A 17,929-nucleotide genomic window follows, 5' to 3' on the forward strand; every position below is an offset into this window, starting at 1 on the left:
ATTACAGTTTCTGTTACATAGACAGCACTCAGTAGATATTAGCTCTTCTACTATTATATTCTCTCACCTCAGGAAAGCATAACCATCATTCCAAAATAGAAAACCGTCAGTTTGCTGAGGGATCACTGTTATTTCATTGTTCTTGAAATTTTTTCATGCAATTTCCCTTATTTGAGTGGATTTGTTCTGTGCAAATGAACTTTCTCAACCCTCCTAGCCCCATGTGGATGGAGTCCTAGGTCAGGACACAGGGCTGGATCACATGCTGTAAGAACATCACCCAAAATGTATACATGTGCAGTTCTGTCCTAGAGGCTCCTGCAGTCCAAGGCTCTAAACCGTTTCCTCTCTATAGGGAATCCTGATGGGGGGAGGAGGAGAACAGAGAGAGGGAAAGGATTCCAAAAGGCAAAGCAGGAAGAAACATAGCTTCCCTTCTCAACCTCTCTGAGGTTGCCCTGCAAACAGTGTTCTTGAGCCAAACCTTGCTCAAGGGCAGCTCCTATGAAGTCCCATTCTGTCCTGTGTTCTGTCTGTGCTGCAGCGCACATGCAAGCTAAGTAAACTTAAACACACTTCTCAATCTCTCAAAGTCTCAACTTCTTCATCGACAAAGTAGAGATAATTGTGTCTTGCAGGTTATGGTGAAAATGAGAGATAATGTAGGTAAAGCTCCCGGCACAGTGCTGGTCCTCAGCTGACCTGCAGGGAAAGGTGGTTGATATTGTTATTACAACATGAGGAGAGGCAAGTCAGTGACAGAGGCGGACATAGGCTGCCTCCGTTCTTGAATGGAAGGTGGGACAGATACCCTGACAACTTCCCTAAATGATGTCCATCAAGAATGTTCCCTGTGGCAGGTCATCTTGCACTGAGTGCCACTGAAGTAATTTCTAAAATAGCCCATCCCACCAGCCTCTAGATATTTGCATAAAATAAATGACTCATGCGGCTACATTTTAGTTCCCACAATCTTGACCCTTGGGGAGGAGGAGCAGGACTGCTTATTGTTGCTTGGCTATGTAGAATGGCTTATTGTTGCTTGGCTATGTAAAATGTTCATGGCTATGTAGAATGGCTGCTGATGGAAATAGCTCAGTCTTATGATGTAAAAGGCAGCCCTGCTACAGGCACAGGAATGCCACCGTTTGAGCCATGGCATCTTCTGCTTGTCCAGGCTGGCCTCACTTTCTTTGGAACCCATCTGGGAAGCGTGGCCTGAAGGGCATGGACTGGTCCCTGGCTTCTCTGCTATGTCCCATCTTAGACAGTATAGGAGCAGTTCCCAGCCCAGAATAGACTCTGGTTGGAGCGGGGTGAAAGGAATATCTGTTAAGATCCAGAATAGCCATGGGTTGTCTCCAACAACTCAGGGGAAGCTCTGGGGACGGGGCATTAAGCCTGGAGAGAAAAAAGTCAGGTAGGCAGAGAGAGGTTCTGAGGAGTGCTTTAGACCAGGACTTGAGTCCACCCTACATACTTACGTCTCAGGGAAGGGGCTGCCCTATTCTCTTTGCCATTCACATCTGATCCTTCTTGGGTCTACTGGCCAGGGATTGTGAAGGTAACAGAAAACATTGTAGGGCTTCCTAAGACCCGGTACTTAGAAGTGCTTTTTCCTATATTAAAATTGAATGTGCAAAATTCTAATCATTTAATCTTCATAAGAACCTTCTGAGGTAGGCTCTGTTATTATTCCCATTTTACAGATGAGGACACTGAGTCATAGAGGGATCCACTATCCTGCCTGGGGTCACATGCTGTGAAGGGGCTGAGCAGTCTGGCTCCACTGCTCATCGCTTTGAGCCCTTGACATATTCTCTCAGTTGAGGATGAGCTAGTAGTCTCCAGGGACTGATAGGAACACCTGGTCACAAAATCACAAACTTGACCCTTATCTTCCTGAGTAGGAAGTGATCTATTATTTCATGAGGTGCAGGAAGTGGTAAAATGGTCTCTGAGACCCACAGGACAGCCTTATCTAAAGACACATAGGTTTGATAAAAGACCAAGCCTGGGTAAAACCCCAAACCCACATTCTCCTTCCTCAGAGCTGGACTCTCACTGCCCTCTGCTGACCTGTGATGCAAACTACCTCTCCTTTCTCCCACAGTGATGGAGATGGGCACCAGGACAGTACAGACAACTGCCCCAACGTCATTAACAGTGCCCAGCTGGACACCGATAAGGATGGCATTGGCGATGAGTGTGACGATGATGATGACAATGACGGCATTCCAGACCTGGTGCCCCCTGGACCGGACAACTGCCGGCTGGTCCCCAACCCGGCCCAAGAGGATAGTAACAGTAAGTGGACTCGGCCCAGGGCTGCATGGGACCCCTAGGCTCCCTTCAGCCGGGCAGAACGTGATACCCACCCCAGGACCCCCCTCTCTGAGTAGCCACAGCTTGTGGACATTACATGTCTGATAGACACCAGTCTCCAACTCCGTCAGAGAAAAGCTGCTTTGCTGCTTCTGAGCAGCCCTAGGATGAGATAACGTGGGGCAGGGAAGCCATTCCAGGGGCTCGGAGAGCGGCTCCGTCATCTTGCTTGCTCCTTTCACCCAGAGTTATGGAGAAGGAGCAGGAGAGAGAGAAGGCACAGCAGCAAATGCCTTCGGTGAGTTCACAAACTCAGATGCCCGCAGGGGCCAGGCCAATAAGGAAAGGGGTGCACAGACTAGAAATGAGACAGCAGAGTGGGGAGGACTGTGGTGAGCTGGTGAGGGCACACCCATCCACAGCTGTGCGAATTCAAATATTTCAATACCATCAAGTCAGCAGCGCAAAACACAGCGTGGGCAGATCCAGTTGAAGAACCACCAGAAATTATGGTCTTAGAGAGAATTCTGGTGACAGTAACTTCCCTGCTTTTTTGTTGTACTCTAGAAAGTGCTATAGACATTTGTTTATGTAAGGTCAGGCTTACGATACTCCAGTTGGTAAACCCCACTGTTCTCAGAGGACACCCAGGGTTTCCTGTAAGGTCGGTTTTGAACAGTTGCCCTCTACTCTATCCCCAGGAAGTTTGTTTGCTTACATACAATGGGGTTCCCCAACCCACCACAAGGCCTCCAGGTGGGTCCGGGGCTGGCTCAGACATGGCGATGTCAGGGCTCCTCTCCCCACGTGGGCTGAAAACCGTAGCCCGCAGGTGGAACTTGGGCTCGCTCTTGTGTAGCCCCCTTTCTCTGTCAGGGGTGGTGGTGGGTGTAGGCGTTATCAAGCTCCACTCATCCTTTCACCTCACTCAGATGACGGTGTGGGAGACATCTGTGAGACAGACTTTGACCAGGACCAGGTCATCGATCGGATAGATGTCTGCCCGGAGAATGCGGAGATCACCCTGACCGACTTCAGGGCCTACCAGACCGTGGTCCTGGACCCTGAAGGGGACGCCCAGATTGATCCCAACTGGGTGGTCCTGAACCAGGTGAGTGCCACATACTTGGCAACATCTCAGCTTTGCCTCTCAACACAGACTGGGCCTCTGAAAGGAGTAGGTAACATTTAGAGGGTGCTGACTGCAAGCCAGGCACTGTTCCAGATCACATTTATTCCTCACAATAGCCCTATGATAACGTACTTTCATAAGCCCCATTTTACATATAATGAAATATATATATAAAGCTTTAATGATTCTCATGGTAATGATGCAGGTAAGTGGCTGAGATTCCTGGATTGGGGACCCAGGCAGTCTGACCCTAGTGCCATGCCCCTACTTTCGCAGGTAGACTGCCTGCCCTGTGTCCTCATTGTGTACCTAATGAAGGAAGGCACAGGGAGGCTTAGTAGATTTTCCAGCATCACCTGGCCAGACATTCATTAGAGGTGTATGTTCTCCAGTGAAGGCTTTATTAAATTTTCTTAAGTGACATGATTTTAGCGCAATGATTTCTAGTCAGCTTTGAGCACGTAACAAGGTAGAACAAGGCTCACCTGTGACGCCTGAGGTCCTGGGCTTCCTCGAGCTCACTCTGTCCCCTCGAAGATTGTTCTTAACTCCTTCCACTCTCTCTGCAGGGCATGGAGATTGTGCAGACCATGAACAGTGACCCCGGCCTGGCAGTGGGTATGTCCAGGACCTCAGTTACTACTTGAATAGCTGGATAGAGTGAATTCTATATATGTGGCATTGTCTGCTGTTCTAATCTTATTCTGGTCGCTGCAGGATACACGGCTTTTAATGGAGTTGACTTCGAAGGGACCTTCCACGTAAATACCCAGACGGACGATGACTATGCTGGCTTTATCTTTGGTTACCAAGATAGCTCGAGCTTCTACGTGGTCATGTGGAAGCAGACAGAGCAGACGTATTGGCAAGCCACCCCGTTCCGAGCTGTTGCGGAACCTGGCATTCAGCTGAAGGTATCGGTTGTTTGAGGTCACTCATCTCCCTTTCTTCTGGGTCCTTCACCCTCCTTTAAGATTCTGTGTTGTCCCTCATGGTATTTAGGTCACCTAAGAAATGGTTGCATTCGTGCTAGGATTCAAGTCAGGGAACTCCAGAGCCCACCCAGGGCCTTTCCTTCATTCTTGTGTACAAGCTGCATTCTAACCTCTCGGTGACTCTAGTGGTGAGACCATCAGCCTGAGTAGGGCCCAAGAGGTGGGGAAGATTTGGGGTACAGCTCAGGCACACTGTTGGAAACTAGCTGGTCTGTTTCCTTGATGGGCCAACTATGTACAAGAGGGCTGAGAGGCTGCCTCTGTCACTCCCACTGGGAGAAAGGGAAGATTTTAGAGCCCTTGTTGAGCGAACGTGCAGAATAATGGATTTTAGTAGGAATGGGGTAGTAGAATATTGGCCAGTGCTGATTATTAAAGGGTTGGGATCACCTCAATAGAAATGGCATCTAATCTAAGTGTTTATGCTTTTGGCCAAATCCAAGGCAGCCAGATTGTACTCATGAATTCTGTACCCATGAATTCACCTCTTCATCACTACCCCCGATAACCAGGAAAGATGGACTGTGCATTCTGTCCTAAAACTTTGCTTGTGTCATTCGTTGTCCAGGCTGTTAAGTCTAAGACAGGTCCAGGAGAGCATCTCCGAAACTCCCTGTGGCACACCGGCGACACCAGTGACCAGGTCAGGCTGCTGTGGAAGGACTCCAGGAATGTGGGCTGGAAGGACAAGGTGTCCTACCGCTGGTTCCTGCAGCACAGGCCCCAGGTGGGCTACATCAGGTAGGTGGACGACCCAGCTCCTCACCTTGCACTTGAGCAAAGCACACCCTCATTTTGCATCTCAGAGCCTTCGTTCCCCTGAGCAGGCCTGACCCAGGATGGTCTTCAAGGGTATGCCAAGACCTCAGGCTACTGCTCACAGAAAAGGGGGAGGAAGACACCCAGGCTCAGACTGACCACCTGGACATTAGGGCCAGACTGGTGGTAGAAGGACATGGTTGGGGGACTGATGCCCCTGCATGGTGATCCCCTCCTGCCATATTCTTCAGAGAAGCCTGAGAGCGGACATGCTGACCCGTGTCAGGTTGAGGTGAGACATGTCTGAGTCTCTCCTCCACACACACCTCCCTTGTGACACCTCTGGGCCCTGTACGATCGCTTCTTCACGAGTATTTCACACTACAATGAGGCCTTTAGAGTCTGTCTTCCCTCCTGGACCATAAACTCCGTGCGGGCAGTGCCTGTGTCTTATTTTATCTTGGTCTCCACCGCGCCTGGCACAATGCCTGGCACGTACCACATGCAGCATGAAACGATCTTCATGTAAGTCCATGTAAACTGCCTGATATCCCTATAGGACTATTGAAAAAAAACAAAAACTATTCTCAGAAGGTAGGATGGCTTGCGACTACATCTTTCTTTGAAATTTAGACAGTGTACTTGCTTTCTCCTTCCTCACACTTGCAGATCAACACCCACGCCAGCTTATGGAGTGCATTTACGAAGGAGAACTGATAGCCTTCTCCTGACCAGAGGAGGAGAGCAGCCTAGTGGAAAACAGATCATGAGGGCTAATTCCTATTTTGTTCTTCTTTGAGCCTTTACATAGAATGTACTGTTGGTCTCCAGTAACCTAATCATGTTCTCAGCCCTGGTAAGCCCAATGCCCCTTTTTTATACCAGCTGTTAAATGGCCTCTTTTCTATCCCAAAATGAAATCAGAGAAAATATAACCTATCTGCCCATGGAATTTTAGGAAATCAATCTGATCCCTAACAATAGAGAAATAAGAATACTTCATAACACAATCCTGTAAATGCTTGGACACAACCACACCAAAACACAAAATGGAATAGACATTTGCACCTATCCCTGAAATTACTGGGAAGGTATCTAAGACAGGTTTGTGTGTGGGTAACTTAACTACTACAGTGGTGCTGCCAATAGTCACGTGAATTTCTACAATGGCAAACAGCTTTTCATTTTCAAACAGAATAAAGTATTCAACAGTTTCTCAGTGTACCCTGGAAAATTCAGTTCATATTAAAACAATACAAAAAAAAAATCAATACATGGTCACAAGTAAAAGGGAGTTAGGTTGTAGGCCCAGGTAATGACACCTACCCAAGTGTCTGGAGGAACATTCCAAAAGTATCTGGGATACAGGACAAGTTTTGATTATTCTCTCCTGGGCCTTGTAAGCCATCCAGCATCCCTAGCTTCTGTCAATGCCACAGTGACAGCCAAAAAGGCCCCCACAAATGTCTAAAACTCTGCTTTAGGGAGTGCTGTTGCTCCTGATGAAAATCATTGCTCAGAAATTCCACCAAATGGTATCCATCAGCCCTAAAGAAAAGCAGTGATTTTGAGGCATGAGGTCTCACCCAGGTAACTCACAGGACAATGAAGTCACAAAGTTTCTTGGCCCTGGGTCATATTGTGGTTTCTCTGTAACTCACTAGCACGTACCCATAGAGTTTGACCAACATCTTGTTAGGCCTTTGGAGAGATGGAAGATAGGAGGGCATGGACACATGATCCCTGACCTCATGGAACTTCCGATCTAGTAGGGAAGGGGGAACAGCTAGAGCACAATTCAGTCTGTGAAAAGCAGAGTAGGAAACAGAGCAAAGACACAGGTGTATACGAAGTGGGACCCCTGGGTCTCACGATGGGCACTTCACCCTTACTTTGGTTTGAGTTTCATGGTCACCCACTCGGGCTGTGTTGTCTGCAGAGTGCGGTTTTATGAAGGCTCCGAGCTGGTGGCTGACTCTGGAGTCACCATAGACACCACCATGCGTGGAGGCCGGCTTGGTGTGTTCTGCTTCTCCCAAGAAAACATCATTTGGTCCAACCTCAAGTATCGCTGCAATGGTAATGTACATTCTTGTTACTATACAATATTATTACTAAAATTAATCAAATAATGCCACCTTATTTTTATAGCACACTTTCTTCCCAAAAGCCCCAAGCTCATGCTACATATTTACTAAAACTTGATAGTCCCTGTGTGATTGAAGTAAAAGGTCATTGTTACTTCATTTTCCCTATTTGATCGATGAGGACATTGAGACACAGAGAATTTAACTGCTTGGCTTAGGATTTGAGGTTCATTGAGAAATTCAGTCAGGTTTCATTTTCAGGCAGCCTTTATTTTCATATAGCTCAAACATACTCAGACTTCAAATGTACGCTGCCGGCTAATTGTCCTTAGGCCTGTGAATGAACACTCCTGGGCTTCACGCCAACAATTGGCAAAACTGCCTGCAGTAGAAAATGGCAGCAGGGCCTTTTGGAGCCTGTAGGGCAGGCTGACAGTGACCCCTACAGGAGGCCTGCACAGGGAAGGTGGACCAGGATTCCAGAGGATAAGGAGCCTTACTAACCCCACCTGTGCTTCTTCTTGTTCGTAGACACCATCCCAGAGGACTTTCAAGAATTTCAAACCCAGAATTTTGATCGCCTGGATAATTAAGCCCAAGAAGCAATTTGTAACTGCTTTTCCAAACAGTAAAGCCATATATTTTTAAACTTTCATTATATACACTGTGGCTTTCTTTTACCAGCCCAAATATATCAAACTTTTTATATGAATGTGGCAATAAAGAAGAGATAATTTCTAAAAACCAGCTCAGACATCACTTACACCCGGGTGGCTCAGGCTTTGTTGGTATGCATGTTGTCCTCTAAGGTATCCACGTTGGACTTACAGGCAGATCTTTTTACTGGGTCAGTCAATGAGATTGAGCATGTGCGTGAATCCAAGGCCCAAGCCCAAGGTCTCATCTTTGGTCACTCCAATTGGCTTTACACAAAAACCTAACAGTTCCATGCCCACCTGAGCAGCCTCCTTATTCTGGATAAGAACCCTCAGAAACACGTACTCAAGGGCACCTTCACTATGAAGACTTTTCCTGACCAATCCTGGGGCGTATTTGCCTAATTCTTTGATACCCTCCCCTACCCCACACTCCTGCGCAGGGACTTTATCCCAGTACCTTCAACAATTATGCTTATTTATATATTTGGCTCCCCCTAGTGGAATGTAGGCTTATTGAACATAAAGGACCAGGTCTACTACAATCAGTATCCCCAAATGCCTAGCATAGTAGTCATTTCTTGGTATCCATGGGGGATTGGTTCTAGGACCCCCTGCAGATAGATACCCAAATCCAAGAATATTCAAGTCCCTTATATGAAATGGCATATTATTTGCATGTAACCTACACACATTCTCCCACATTCTTTAAATCATCTCTACTTACAATATCTAACACAATGTAAATGCTATATAAATAGTTGTTATCCGGCATCGTTTGAGGAATAGTGACAAGAAAAAAATGTTGGTACATGTTCAGTATAGCCCTGACCATCGTAGGCCTAACTACATAGTATATATCGGCAACTACATTTTTTCCCCCAAATATTTTCCCTGTGGTTGGTTGAATCCACGGATGCAGAACTTGTGGATACAAAGGACTGACTGTACCTGGCATGCAGTAGATATCCAGTAAATATTTGCTGGATGAATGGATGGATGAATGCCACTTAAGTAATGAGGACGGTAGTGTAGATGGATCATATAAGCCTTCCTACAACTTAAAACAGCTGCTCACACATATGCTCTAATTATGGTGAGGCGCGGTGAGTAGCACCATGATATGTACAAGACAGAAACGTGCCTAATTTGTGCATTAACCTTTCTTCCATTCCATTTGTAAGGCAAATATCCAGGCAAATTTTTATAAATTCCCTAAGAATTTTGTTTCAAAGGATAGTGCTAGCTCGTAATGTTTTCCTATTCCAGAATTCCTGGAAATATCTTAAATCATAAATAAAAGATAAGCACTCAGCAGTTTTATTATAATTTCAATAGTCAGAAAATACAATGGCATATGCATGACCAATATGTCAGAACAACTCCCCCTCACATGCAAAGCCTAGAGGTGTATGTTGCCTCATAATTCAGGACATATGATCTCTTACATCCAGGTCTTCAATGAGTGTACAGAACTCAAGCCTGTCCAACAATTGTTCCCTCTGCTGACACTATGTAGTCTCCTAGAGAGATCCGTGCAACAGGAGCTGCCTTCCAAGGATTTCTGGGCCATATTGCTGTCATAGGCCTTTTCAACCTGTTGTTCCACATCTACAAATCTTTCCCAATTCAAAAACAAGACCGGAAAGGAGAAGTAAATTCATTTGGTTGGAGATTGCGATCTCTCAGTCTTCCTCCGTTTCCTCATTTTGTTGTATCTCACTGAAAGGTTGTTTCCTGAGCCCTTAGGACCTGTGGAAGCTTTCTAGTCCACTTGGTCCTCCACCCACTCTGTGGTACAGTTAGGTTATAATGTTATAGCTATTTTAATGCCCTTTCTCCAGAGTCCTTGGTACTTTACTAGGCAGTCTGTGAGGAAGGCTAGATATCTTCTTCTTGAGGGATTTCATTCTAATCACTGAAGTACATACCAGAGTCTGTACATGAAATACACTAATCTCTGAGAGGAAAGTGTGTTGGATGATCAGATCTGGATGGGACTCCAAGTTGAATTCTTATAGTATCTTGATCTGACTTTCAGTGACCCTGGTGTCCTTATCAAAACCGTCCTATAGCTCTTACTCTCTCTTACACTGCTTCACTGAGCCTGGTAAAAAGAGGAGGCAGCCTCCCCATTTTTTAGTTTCCCTGCTGTTAGTTATGCAGTTGCTCCAAGAAAGCAATTATCCACAGGAAGCAGTTTCTTAAGTTAATACTTTTCTGACTATAACCATGCTAGTACCAGGGGCCCACAGGAGACCTAGAACATATTTCCATTCCTTAGGGAGCTTATTAAATTGTTGGGAAGACAAAATTATATATGCAATCAGGGAGCAAACAGAAGAGTTAGATCCAGTGCTGTGCTAAAGACAGCACATACCAGCTCATGAGAACCAACCATTAAATTTTTAGGAATTTTGGGAGCCAGTTGTTAAAATATCGATAGTTTGAAATTGTCTGTGGTGGGAGTATTTACACTAAAGAAATTGGCAAACACTACAAATCAGGGCTCCAGAGAGCTGATTGTCAAACATTTACCAACACGCAACTCGGTACCACTATACTGTCTTATTCCTAGTCATCCCACCTCAATATCTTTGAAGCTGATATAGAAAGCTATCAGAGAACTATTTGTTTAAGAAGTGGGGAAATACTCTTAGAAGAAAATGTAGGGAAGAATTACTCAACACTGGTCTTGGCAATGGTTTTCTGGATATGATGCAAAAAGCACAAACAACAAAAGCAAAAATCAACAAATGGAACAACATCAAACTAAAAAGCTTCTGCACAGCAAAAGAAAAAATTAACAAAATGAAAAGACAACCTATTGAATGGGAGAATAGTTTTGCAAGGGGTTAATATCAAAAATATATAAAGAACTCATGTAACTCAATAACATAAAAACAATTTGATTTAAAAATGCAGAAGAACTAAATGGGCAGAACTAAATTTTTCCAAAGAGGACATCACAATGGCAAACAGGCATATGAATAGATGTTCATCACTGATGATCAGGGAAATGCAAATCAAAACCATAATGGAATATCACCTTACACCTGTAAGAATGGCTATCCTCAAAAAGAGACAAACAACAGGTGCTGGCAAAGAGGTGGTGAAAAGGGAATCCTTATACACTGTTGATAAGAACGTAAGTTGATCCAACCACTATGAAGCATTCCTCAAAATCTTTAAAATATTATAAATATCATACAGTCCATTTCCTTTGGGTATGTACCCAAAGGATTTTGAAGAGATAAGGCATTCCCATGTTTATTGCAGTTTTAGTTCCAATAGCGAAGATATGAAAACAACCTAAATGCCACGTACAGATGAATGGATAAAAAAGATGTGTATATATATGTACAATGGAATACTATTCAGCCATGAGAAACAAGGATATCCTGCCATTTGCAACAACATGGATGGACCCCCAGCACCTTAAGCTAAGTGAAATAAGTCAAAGAAAGACAAATTTGTGTGACAGCACTTATACGTGGAATCTGAAAAGGTCAAACTCATAAAAAACAGAGTGAAAAGGTAGTTACCAGTGTATGGAAGTGGGGGCGGGGGGGATAAGATTTATGTTTTTAAGGATACAAACTTACAAAGGATAGTAAATAAGTTATAGCGATCTAATGCACAATGTAGTGAATATAGACCACAATATTGTACTATAATCACCCAGCTTGCTAAGAGACTAAAACTTAATTATCCCAACAACTAAAAAGAAAGGATTTTATAAGGTGAGAGAGGTGCAAAGTATCAAGAGAGCAGCCATATTACAATATACAAATGTATAAAATTAACACATTGTACACCTTAAATTTACACACTGTTATATGTCAAATATATTCAATTTTAAAAAAGAAGTGGAGAAGTAGAAAAAATTTGTGAAAATCAGGAAGCACCTGAGAGAGCCTAGCCAGATATACAGTATGGGAATGGATTAGCGGATGCTGTCCCCTCTCTCCCAGGATTTTTGAGTGTGATACTCAATTTCAGCACAGTGGCTGGAATCTCTATCAGAGGTCTATTCAGGTTAGTAAGGGCCTCATTTGAATCTCATTAACACCTCTAGGAGTCTGAGCCATCACTCACTAATGGGGATGAATGCCATTACCTGTCCTCCTCCTGACTTCTCCCTGAGGTCAAGGGTTCTGAGGGGATGGGAAAGAGAAGAGACATGGCACTGTGGGGAAAAGATGGTGCCTGGGTAGAATCCTCCAGGATGTCCTTGCAGCAGGAGGAGGCCCCAGGTGCTCAGAGGGCGGTGGAACTCATTTTGCCTTCACCCAAGAAAGAGAAAGGAAGCTAGCTCTTCCTTCTCCCTCCCAGGTTAGATTCCTACATTTCCAAATTGTTGCTGGTGATTGTTGTTAGCTTAGTTTTGGTGCTGGGCTACAGAGTCAGAGAATAAGATGCAGAATCCAATCACCTGTTATTTAAATATCTATAAGCACTTTTTATGGCCCAGACCAGGAAGATAACTCAGAATATACTCAAGCAACAAAAAAATAATCTGATGTAGAGGTGAGGAAACTTGAGAACTAGGTAATTTATAACATGAATCTAGGGGAGTGAGATATGAGGCACCCCTGTTTGGAGGGCATACACTTTGGGTCCCTAATGGCATTGGGACTAGGAAAGAGGACTCAGCCTTTCCTTCAGAGTTAAGAGAAAAATACCCTTCAGTGTCCGCAGCTCCAAATCTTACATCCTTGCCTAAATCTTTGGTTAATAAACAACCTCAGTCCACTGAGAAGTCCTCCCCCAATTTTTTGAGACAGTATAGTATCCTCAGTGGACCAGGCCTTTTAATCCTGAGAAAATGTAGAATTTGCTGAACACATCATCCTAATATTTTTGTGTGCTGTTTGTAAATTCTCTTTGAATATATGGTATTTAAAGTACTTGAAATATTTAAGAGAATTTGACATATTAGAGAATCTAATAAATTGATCTTGTGATTCCAGTTAAAAATGTAAAGTTGAGTATTTGATTTTAGACTTGTGATTTTAAGTTAAAAAGTATGGGAGAATTTGGTCGAATATGTAAATAGTGAGGTGGTTAAGATAACTTATAAACCACAATATTTACAAGTTTTTTATATTTATAAGAGTTACTTAACTACCAGGTAGGTTTTGTCAGACAAATGACAGAAAAATCAAATTTATAAATGAAATTTAAACATATTAAATTTGTAACATACTACAAATTAACATAGTATTTTATTATTTTATAGATTAACATATTAAATTTATAAATGCAGTTTAAAATGCTTAAGGAAATTTAATTAAGTTTGCAAATGGGATTAAACATTAATGAAAAGCTGAAAAGTGATTATAAATTTTGCTATAGAATAAGTAGATTTGTACATTTAGAGAGTATAGGAGAATAGTAAGATTTTTAAGTTAAACTTATAAACTTAAGGTTTTGCAATATATATCTTTAATTAACCAAACACTAATTTTAAAAAACCAAAGTTTTCTGTGTACGAAAGCTGCCCTCATAAGCAAAAAACAAAACCAACAAAAAACAGTCCACTGACGGTTGACACCTATAGGATTATCTTCTTTTGGAGGAGTCTGGGGAAACGCATCCTCAACTCCAAATAAGTGACTGAACATTTTTTAGAACATAGCCCGTTTCAACAATGGGGGCTGTCACCATACAGAGCGGAAAGGACCTGGGCGCAGCTCTCCTTGCTCCAGGAGCGTCACCAAGTAACCGTCTGTAGCATCGACTAATGGCCTGGGAGATCCTGCTTACAGCTCTCAAATCCCTCATTTGCCAGCCACAGGCCCAAGGCACACACTAGCCCTGACTTGGGGCCCATGTGGGGATGTGGCAAGGACCACCTCCCTTTCCTCAACAGCCTCTGTTAAACCTTATAAGGATGCTTGAACGTGCCTACTTATCTGGAGGGCTGGGGGTGACTGAGGCCTACGGAATGGAAGCTCCCCTTGTCTGACTGAACACATGACTGACAAGTAACTGCGGCCTATCCCTTAGCTTATCATAAAAGAATGAAAAGTATTTTCCTCACCTGACCCACTTCCTCAGCAATGTAGTCGAGATGAATCAGCCCTCGAACTCAGGTTGGCAAGAGAACAACTTTATTATAGTTCCCAACTTTCAATTTGTTTTTACTTTGAGAGCTCATTCTGCCACACTCTAGAAAAACATTACTTCAGTGTTTCTCAGGGTTTCCATTCTTCTCCCAGGATCCAGACTCGAGGAGGCCTTCTCAGTACCAAAGTGGGAGGAGGAAGCCTCTGCCACACAAATTTCTCCTGACATGACCATGGTCAGCACCCACCCCCAGTCTCTGAGGCTAAAAGACCACAAGTTGGGCCCTCAAATCTGTTGAACCTGTGCAGTCATTTCTTTACTGGCCCTCACCAGTGGGGCTGCAGGAAGCCCTCCAGGGCTCGCCTCCCCGTTTCTCACTCTCCCTCACAGCATGGGAGAATCTTTCCCTAGTCTGAGGAGGGAAGCCTCATTCTCCTCCTTGCTTTTGGCCAAGAAATTTTGTCTGCTCCCAGTCTTCCTTTACTTACTCCCCCAAACTTTTCTTAAGGTTTAGATTGCAGGCACCTGCCACTTCCCCTCTGAGGCAATAAGCTCAGAGTTTACCCTCTGCCTCAATGGGAGAGTTGAGAAAAAGGGCAATATGAGAGGGAGATGGATCGGTGTCTCAAGGCGCTGCCCCACCACCTTCTGACAACCTCACGTGCCGGTGATCATAGTTGGGTTTTGGTCCCTTCCTGGAAAATTAAAATAGCCACCAGGAATGCTGTTTGGAAAGGTCAGACCTAATCAAGGAACGAAACTGGAGTTGCTCAAGAGGCAGATGTGGGCAGACAGGAAGGAGAGCAAGGAATTCCCCAAGGCTGGAGGAGCAGAGGGGTGGTGGGATCTGGAGTGGCTGTGTCTGCCCCACTCCCACACATGTGAGAACTGGAGAGAAGTCTCTGCTGGGGCACCTGTTGGTAACTATGGACTGGACCCTAGAGCAGAGACGAGGGCTCCAGGTAGCCAAGCCTGCAATGGCAGTCAGGCCATCATGAGGAACACCACTGCAGCCATCCTGAAAAAGACCCTCTATCCTGTGCAGGGAGGACCAGATCCCCACACAAACATCCAGTAGCCGAAGAGCAATGGTAGAGGTGGTAGCCACCAAAGAGAAGGCCCCTCGTCTCATCTTCTGAAGCCATGTAAGCCCAGAGATTCTGAATGGGGCGATGGTGAAGAAGGACTCTCAGTAGGGCTGACATAGGAGGCTGGCTCAGTGAGAGGGCAGGAGAGAGTGGGAGCAGGGGCTGGGCTCTACTCAATCCTAAGAGAGGGGAGCCAACAGAAGAGAAGTCGAGGAAGGAAGGACATGAGGAGCAGGGCCTGGGGACTTGCACTTAGGGAAGACAAGTGGGCCACACAGGGAACCAGAACCACCTCCAGGCCTCACACTCCCTACTCCAGAAGGTGTTTCTGGTGACACTGTTCATCCAACCTCTAGTCACCAGAGGCAGAAGCAGGCAGCATCAGACCCACATGCAGAAATGGGGGCCATGCAAAGCCTATACACTACTCTAAAACTTCTGCACATGTAGTGTTTCTATAAGAGGGTGTGGGGACAGAGCCAGGAGTGCAGTTTCCAGGCTCGGCCTCACGTGGAAAGGTGCTGGCTCAGGTAGTAAATGGCCATCAACTGTGATCGATGGCCATCAGCTGTGGCTAGTTGGCCATCAGCTGTAACCAGTGAGCCACTGGGCACTAATATAACTGTCAGGGCTACGCTAGCAGTGGATGATGGCTGGCAAGTGCCAATTGCAGTTAGCACAGCGGATTGCAGTTAGCAAGGGGTTGGCTGGTTGGCAGAGAAGCGGAGGGTGGATTGCAGGTAGCACGTGAGGTTGGTTGGCAGAGAAGCAGACGGCGGATTGCACATCGTGTGGATCCTGCTTCCTGTGTCTCCAGCCCAGCCACCACCGAAAATATAGTGGTACGACTCCCCTGTCTATGGCTCCTTGGGTGTTCTTTTTTGGCCTCACCATATCCTGCGTTCTTATGCGGGGAGCAGGACCAGAGACCCTGCATCACACCCTGCATGACAGAGGGAGTAGAATAAAAGTTAAGAAAATATCAAGTAGGTGTCCATCAATAGATGAATGAGTAAAGAAGATGTGGTATATATATATACATATATATACACAAAGGAATATTACTCAGCTGAAAAAAAAAGGAAATCTTACCGTTTGCAACAACATGGGTAGACCCTCTAGGTCTACCCATGCAATAATTTACCATTGGAACAACATGGGTAGACCTAGAGACCAAGTGAAATAAGTCATACAGAGAAAAATAAATGCTGTATTCACTAATATATGGATTTTTTTTAAATGAATGAACAAAATAGAAGCAGGCCCATAGATACGGAGAACAAGCTGCTGGTTGCTGGGAGGGGTGGGGAATGGGTGGAAAAAAATAAGTTTAAAAAATGATTTAAAAAAGAAAAGAAATTCCACAAAGAGCGCCCGAGTCGAGTGCCCCAGATGGGTGGTACAGCCCAGGTCCCACTTCTGCCCTAGAAAGTCACAGCTTCTGTTCAAAGTACCCTGGAAAAAAGGATTCATTTCACTCTTTTATCAAAGCTGTGATCAAGCGCAGAAGTCTCCTCTTCACTAAGTTTAACTCTCTAAGTAATATCAAATTTATACATTATAACACACAGTAGGTACCATGTCAGAGGGGTAGTAGACTGGGGGGGGGGGTATGACTTCATGAGGGGTGTAAATGTCCAACTATTATGTTGCTTTGTATACCTGAAACTAATAAAAACATACATAATGGAAAAAACAAAACAAAAACACCACGATAGGAAATCACTGTTGGGAGCATACGTGTCCACAAACAAAGAGTTGTCCAACTAAGTGTGAACACCTGTTGGCCATATTTTGGGTTTTTTTCTAAATAGTCATTGATTAATTGCTTATTTTATGGCATCCACTAAACAGTAGCAGATAGGTAATGTCTAAGACAATATCCTCGTAAAAGTCTACACCACTCCCACCCCTCTCCTACCAGAATTCTGAGAATCAGGGGTTGAGAACTAACTTCTCGAAAAGTCCCTTCCAGCCCTGTGGTTTCTGTGAGCTCCTGGAGGATGAGGACTGTGCAATATTGATCTCCGTATCCCACCCTCCGTCCCTCAGTCAAGTATTTATTGAGTTGGAAAAGCCAAATGAAACAAGCCCAACAGCAGAAGACTTCAAATTTTCCAAAGAGTCCACTAGGGGGCAGAAATCCCTTAAAAATAGCTCTACCCTGTCTGACCAAGCTGCTCTTTTCTAGCTAAAAGATGACTCAAGTTTATTAAAAATAAAATAACAGCTATAATTTATTAAACACTTACTCTACTCCTTGCACTATGCCAACTACTAATAGTTCAGTGCTTAAGAACTCTTATTTATCAAAACATACAACAAAAAACCATCATCCACAAAACAGCCTAAATTTGAGTTAATTGTGAATTTGGCTCTAAATGAACACCGAAGCCTTATTTTCTTCGCTTTCTTTCAGGAATTGCCTAGAGAAGACTTTTTCTTTGTCCCTCAACCTAAATTCACACAGTCTTCTCTGTGAGCCAGGCAAAGAGCCCTTCTTCCATCCATTCATCATTCATTCACTCACTCATTCATTCATCATACACACACTGAGCGATTGCTATGTGCCAGGCACCATGGGGGCACTGGGAGGGATACAAAAAAGTACCCAAATCCAGTCAGCTTTAGTCCAGGTCTCTGTGTGAGTGAGAGCCGTTTTCATTCGAATACTGATCATAATTGCAAAAGTATCATTTATTTTAGTATTAGATCTCTAGATTCCCTGCTCTCTGACTCTATGTATAAAGCATTTATCTATTGGAAGAACCCTCACTTACTTATTCCTGAGAGTTTTTAGCTGGATCAAAAAGAA

At 44.4% G+C, this 17,929-nt stretch overlaps 1 protein-coding gene across 1 annotated transcript in view; it reads left to right on the forward strand.

Moving 5' to 3' along the window:
• THBS4 (thrombospondin 4) overlaps positions 1-8,035 on the forward strand; it is a 46,262-nt gene extending 38,227 nt beyond the window's left edge. The window contains exons 16-22 of the mRNA XM_033111260.1: positions 2,114-2,307; positions 3,258-3,436; positions 4,027-4,075; positions 4,175-4,371; positions 5,021-5,193; positions 7,151-7,290; positions 7,830-8,035. Of these exons, the coding sequence (XP_032967151.1) occupies positions 2,114-2,307; positions 3,258-3,436; positions 4,027-4,075; positions 4,175-4,371; positions 5,021-5,193; positions 7,151-7,290; positions 7,830-7,891 (994 nt within the window). The 3' untranslated portion in view covers positions 7,892-8,035. The remainder of the gene's footprint in view (positions 1-2,113; positions 2,308-3,257; positions 3,437-4,026; positions 4,076-4,174; positions 4,372-5,020; positions 5,194-7,150; positions 7,291-7,829) is intronic.
• Positions 8,036-17,929: the final 9,894 nt, after the last annotated feature.

The sequence above is a fragment of the Rhinolophus ferrumequinum genome, chromosome 7 (genome assembly GCF_004115265.2).
Source record: "Rhinolophus ferrumequinum isolate MPI-CBG mRhiFer1 chromosome 7, mRhiFer1_v1.p, whole genome shotgun sequence".
NCBI lineage: Eukaryota > Metazoa > Chordata > Mammalia > Chiroptera > Rhinolophidae > Rhinolophus > Rhinolophus ferrumequinum.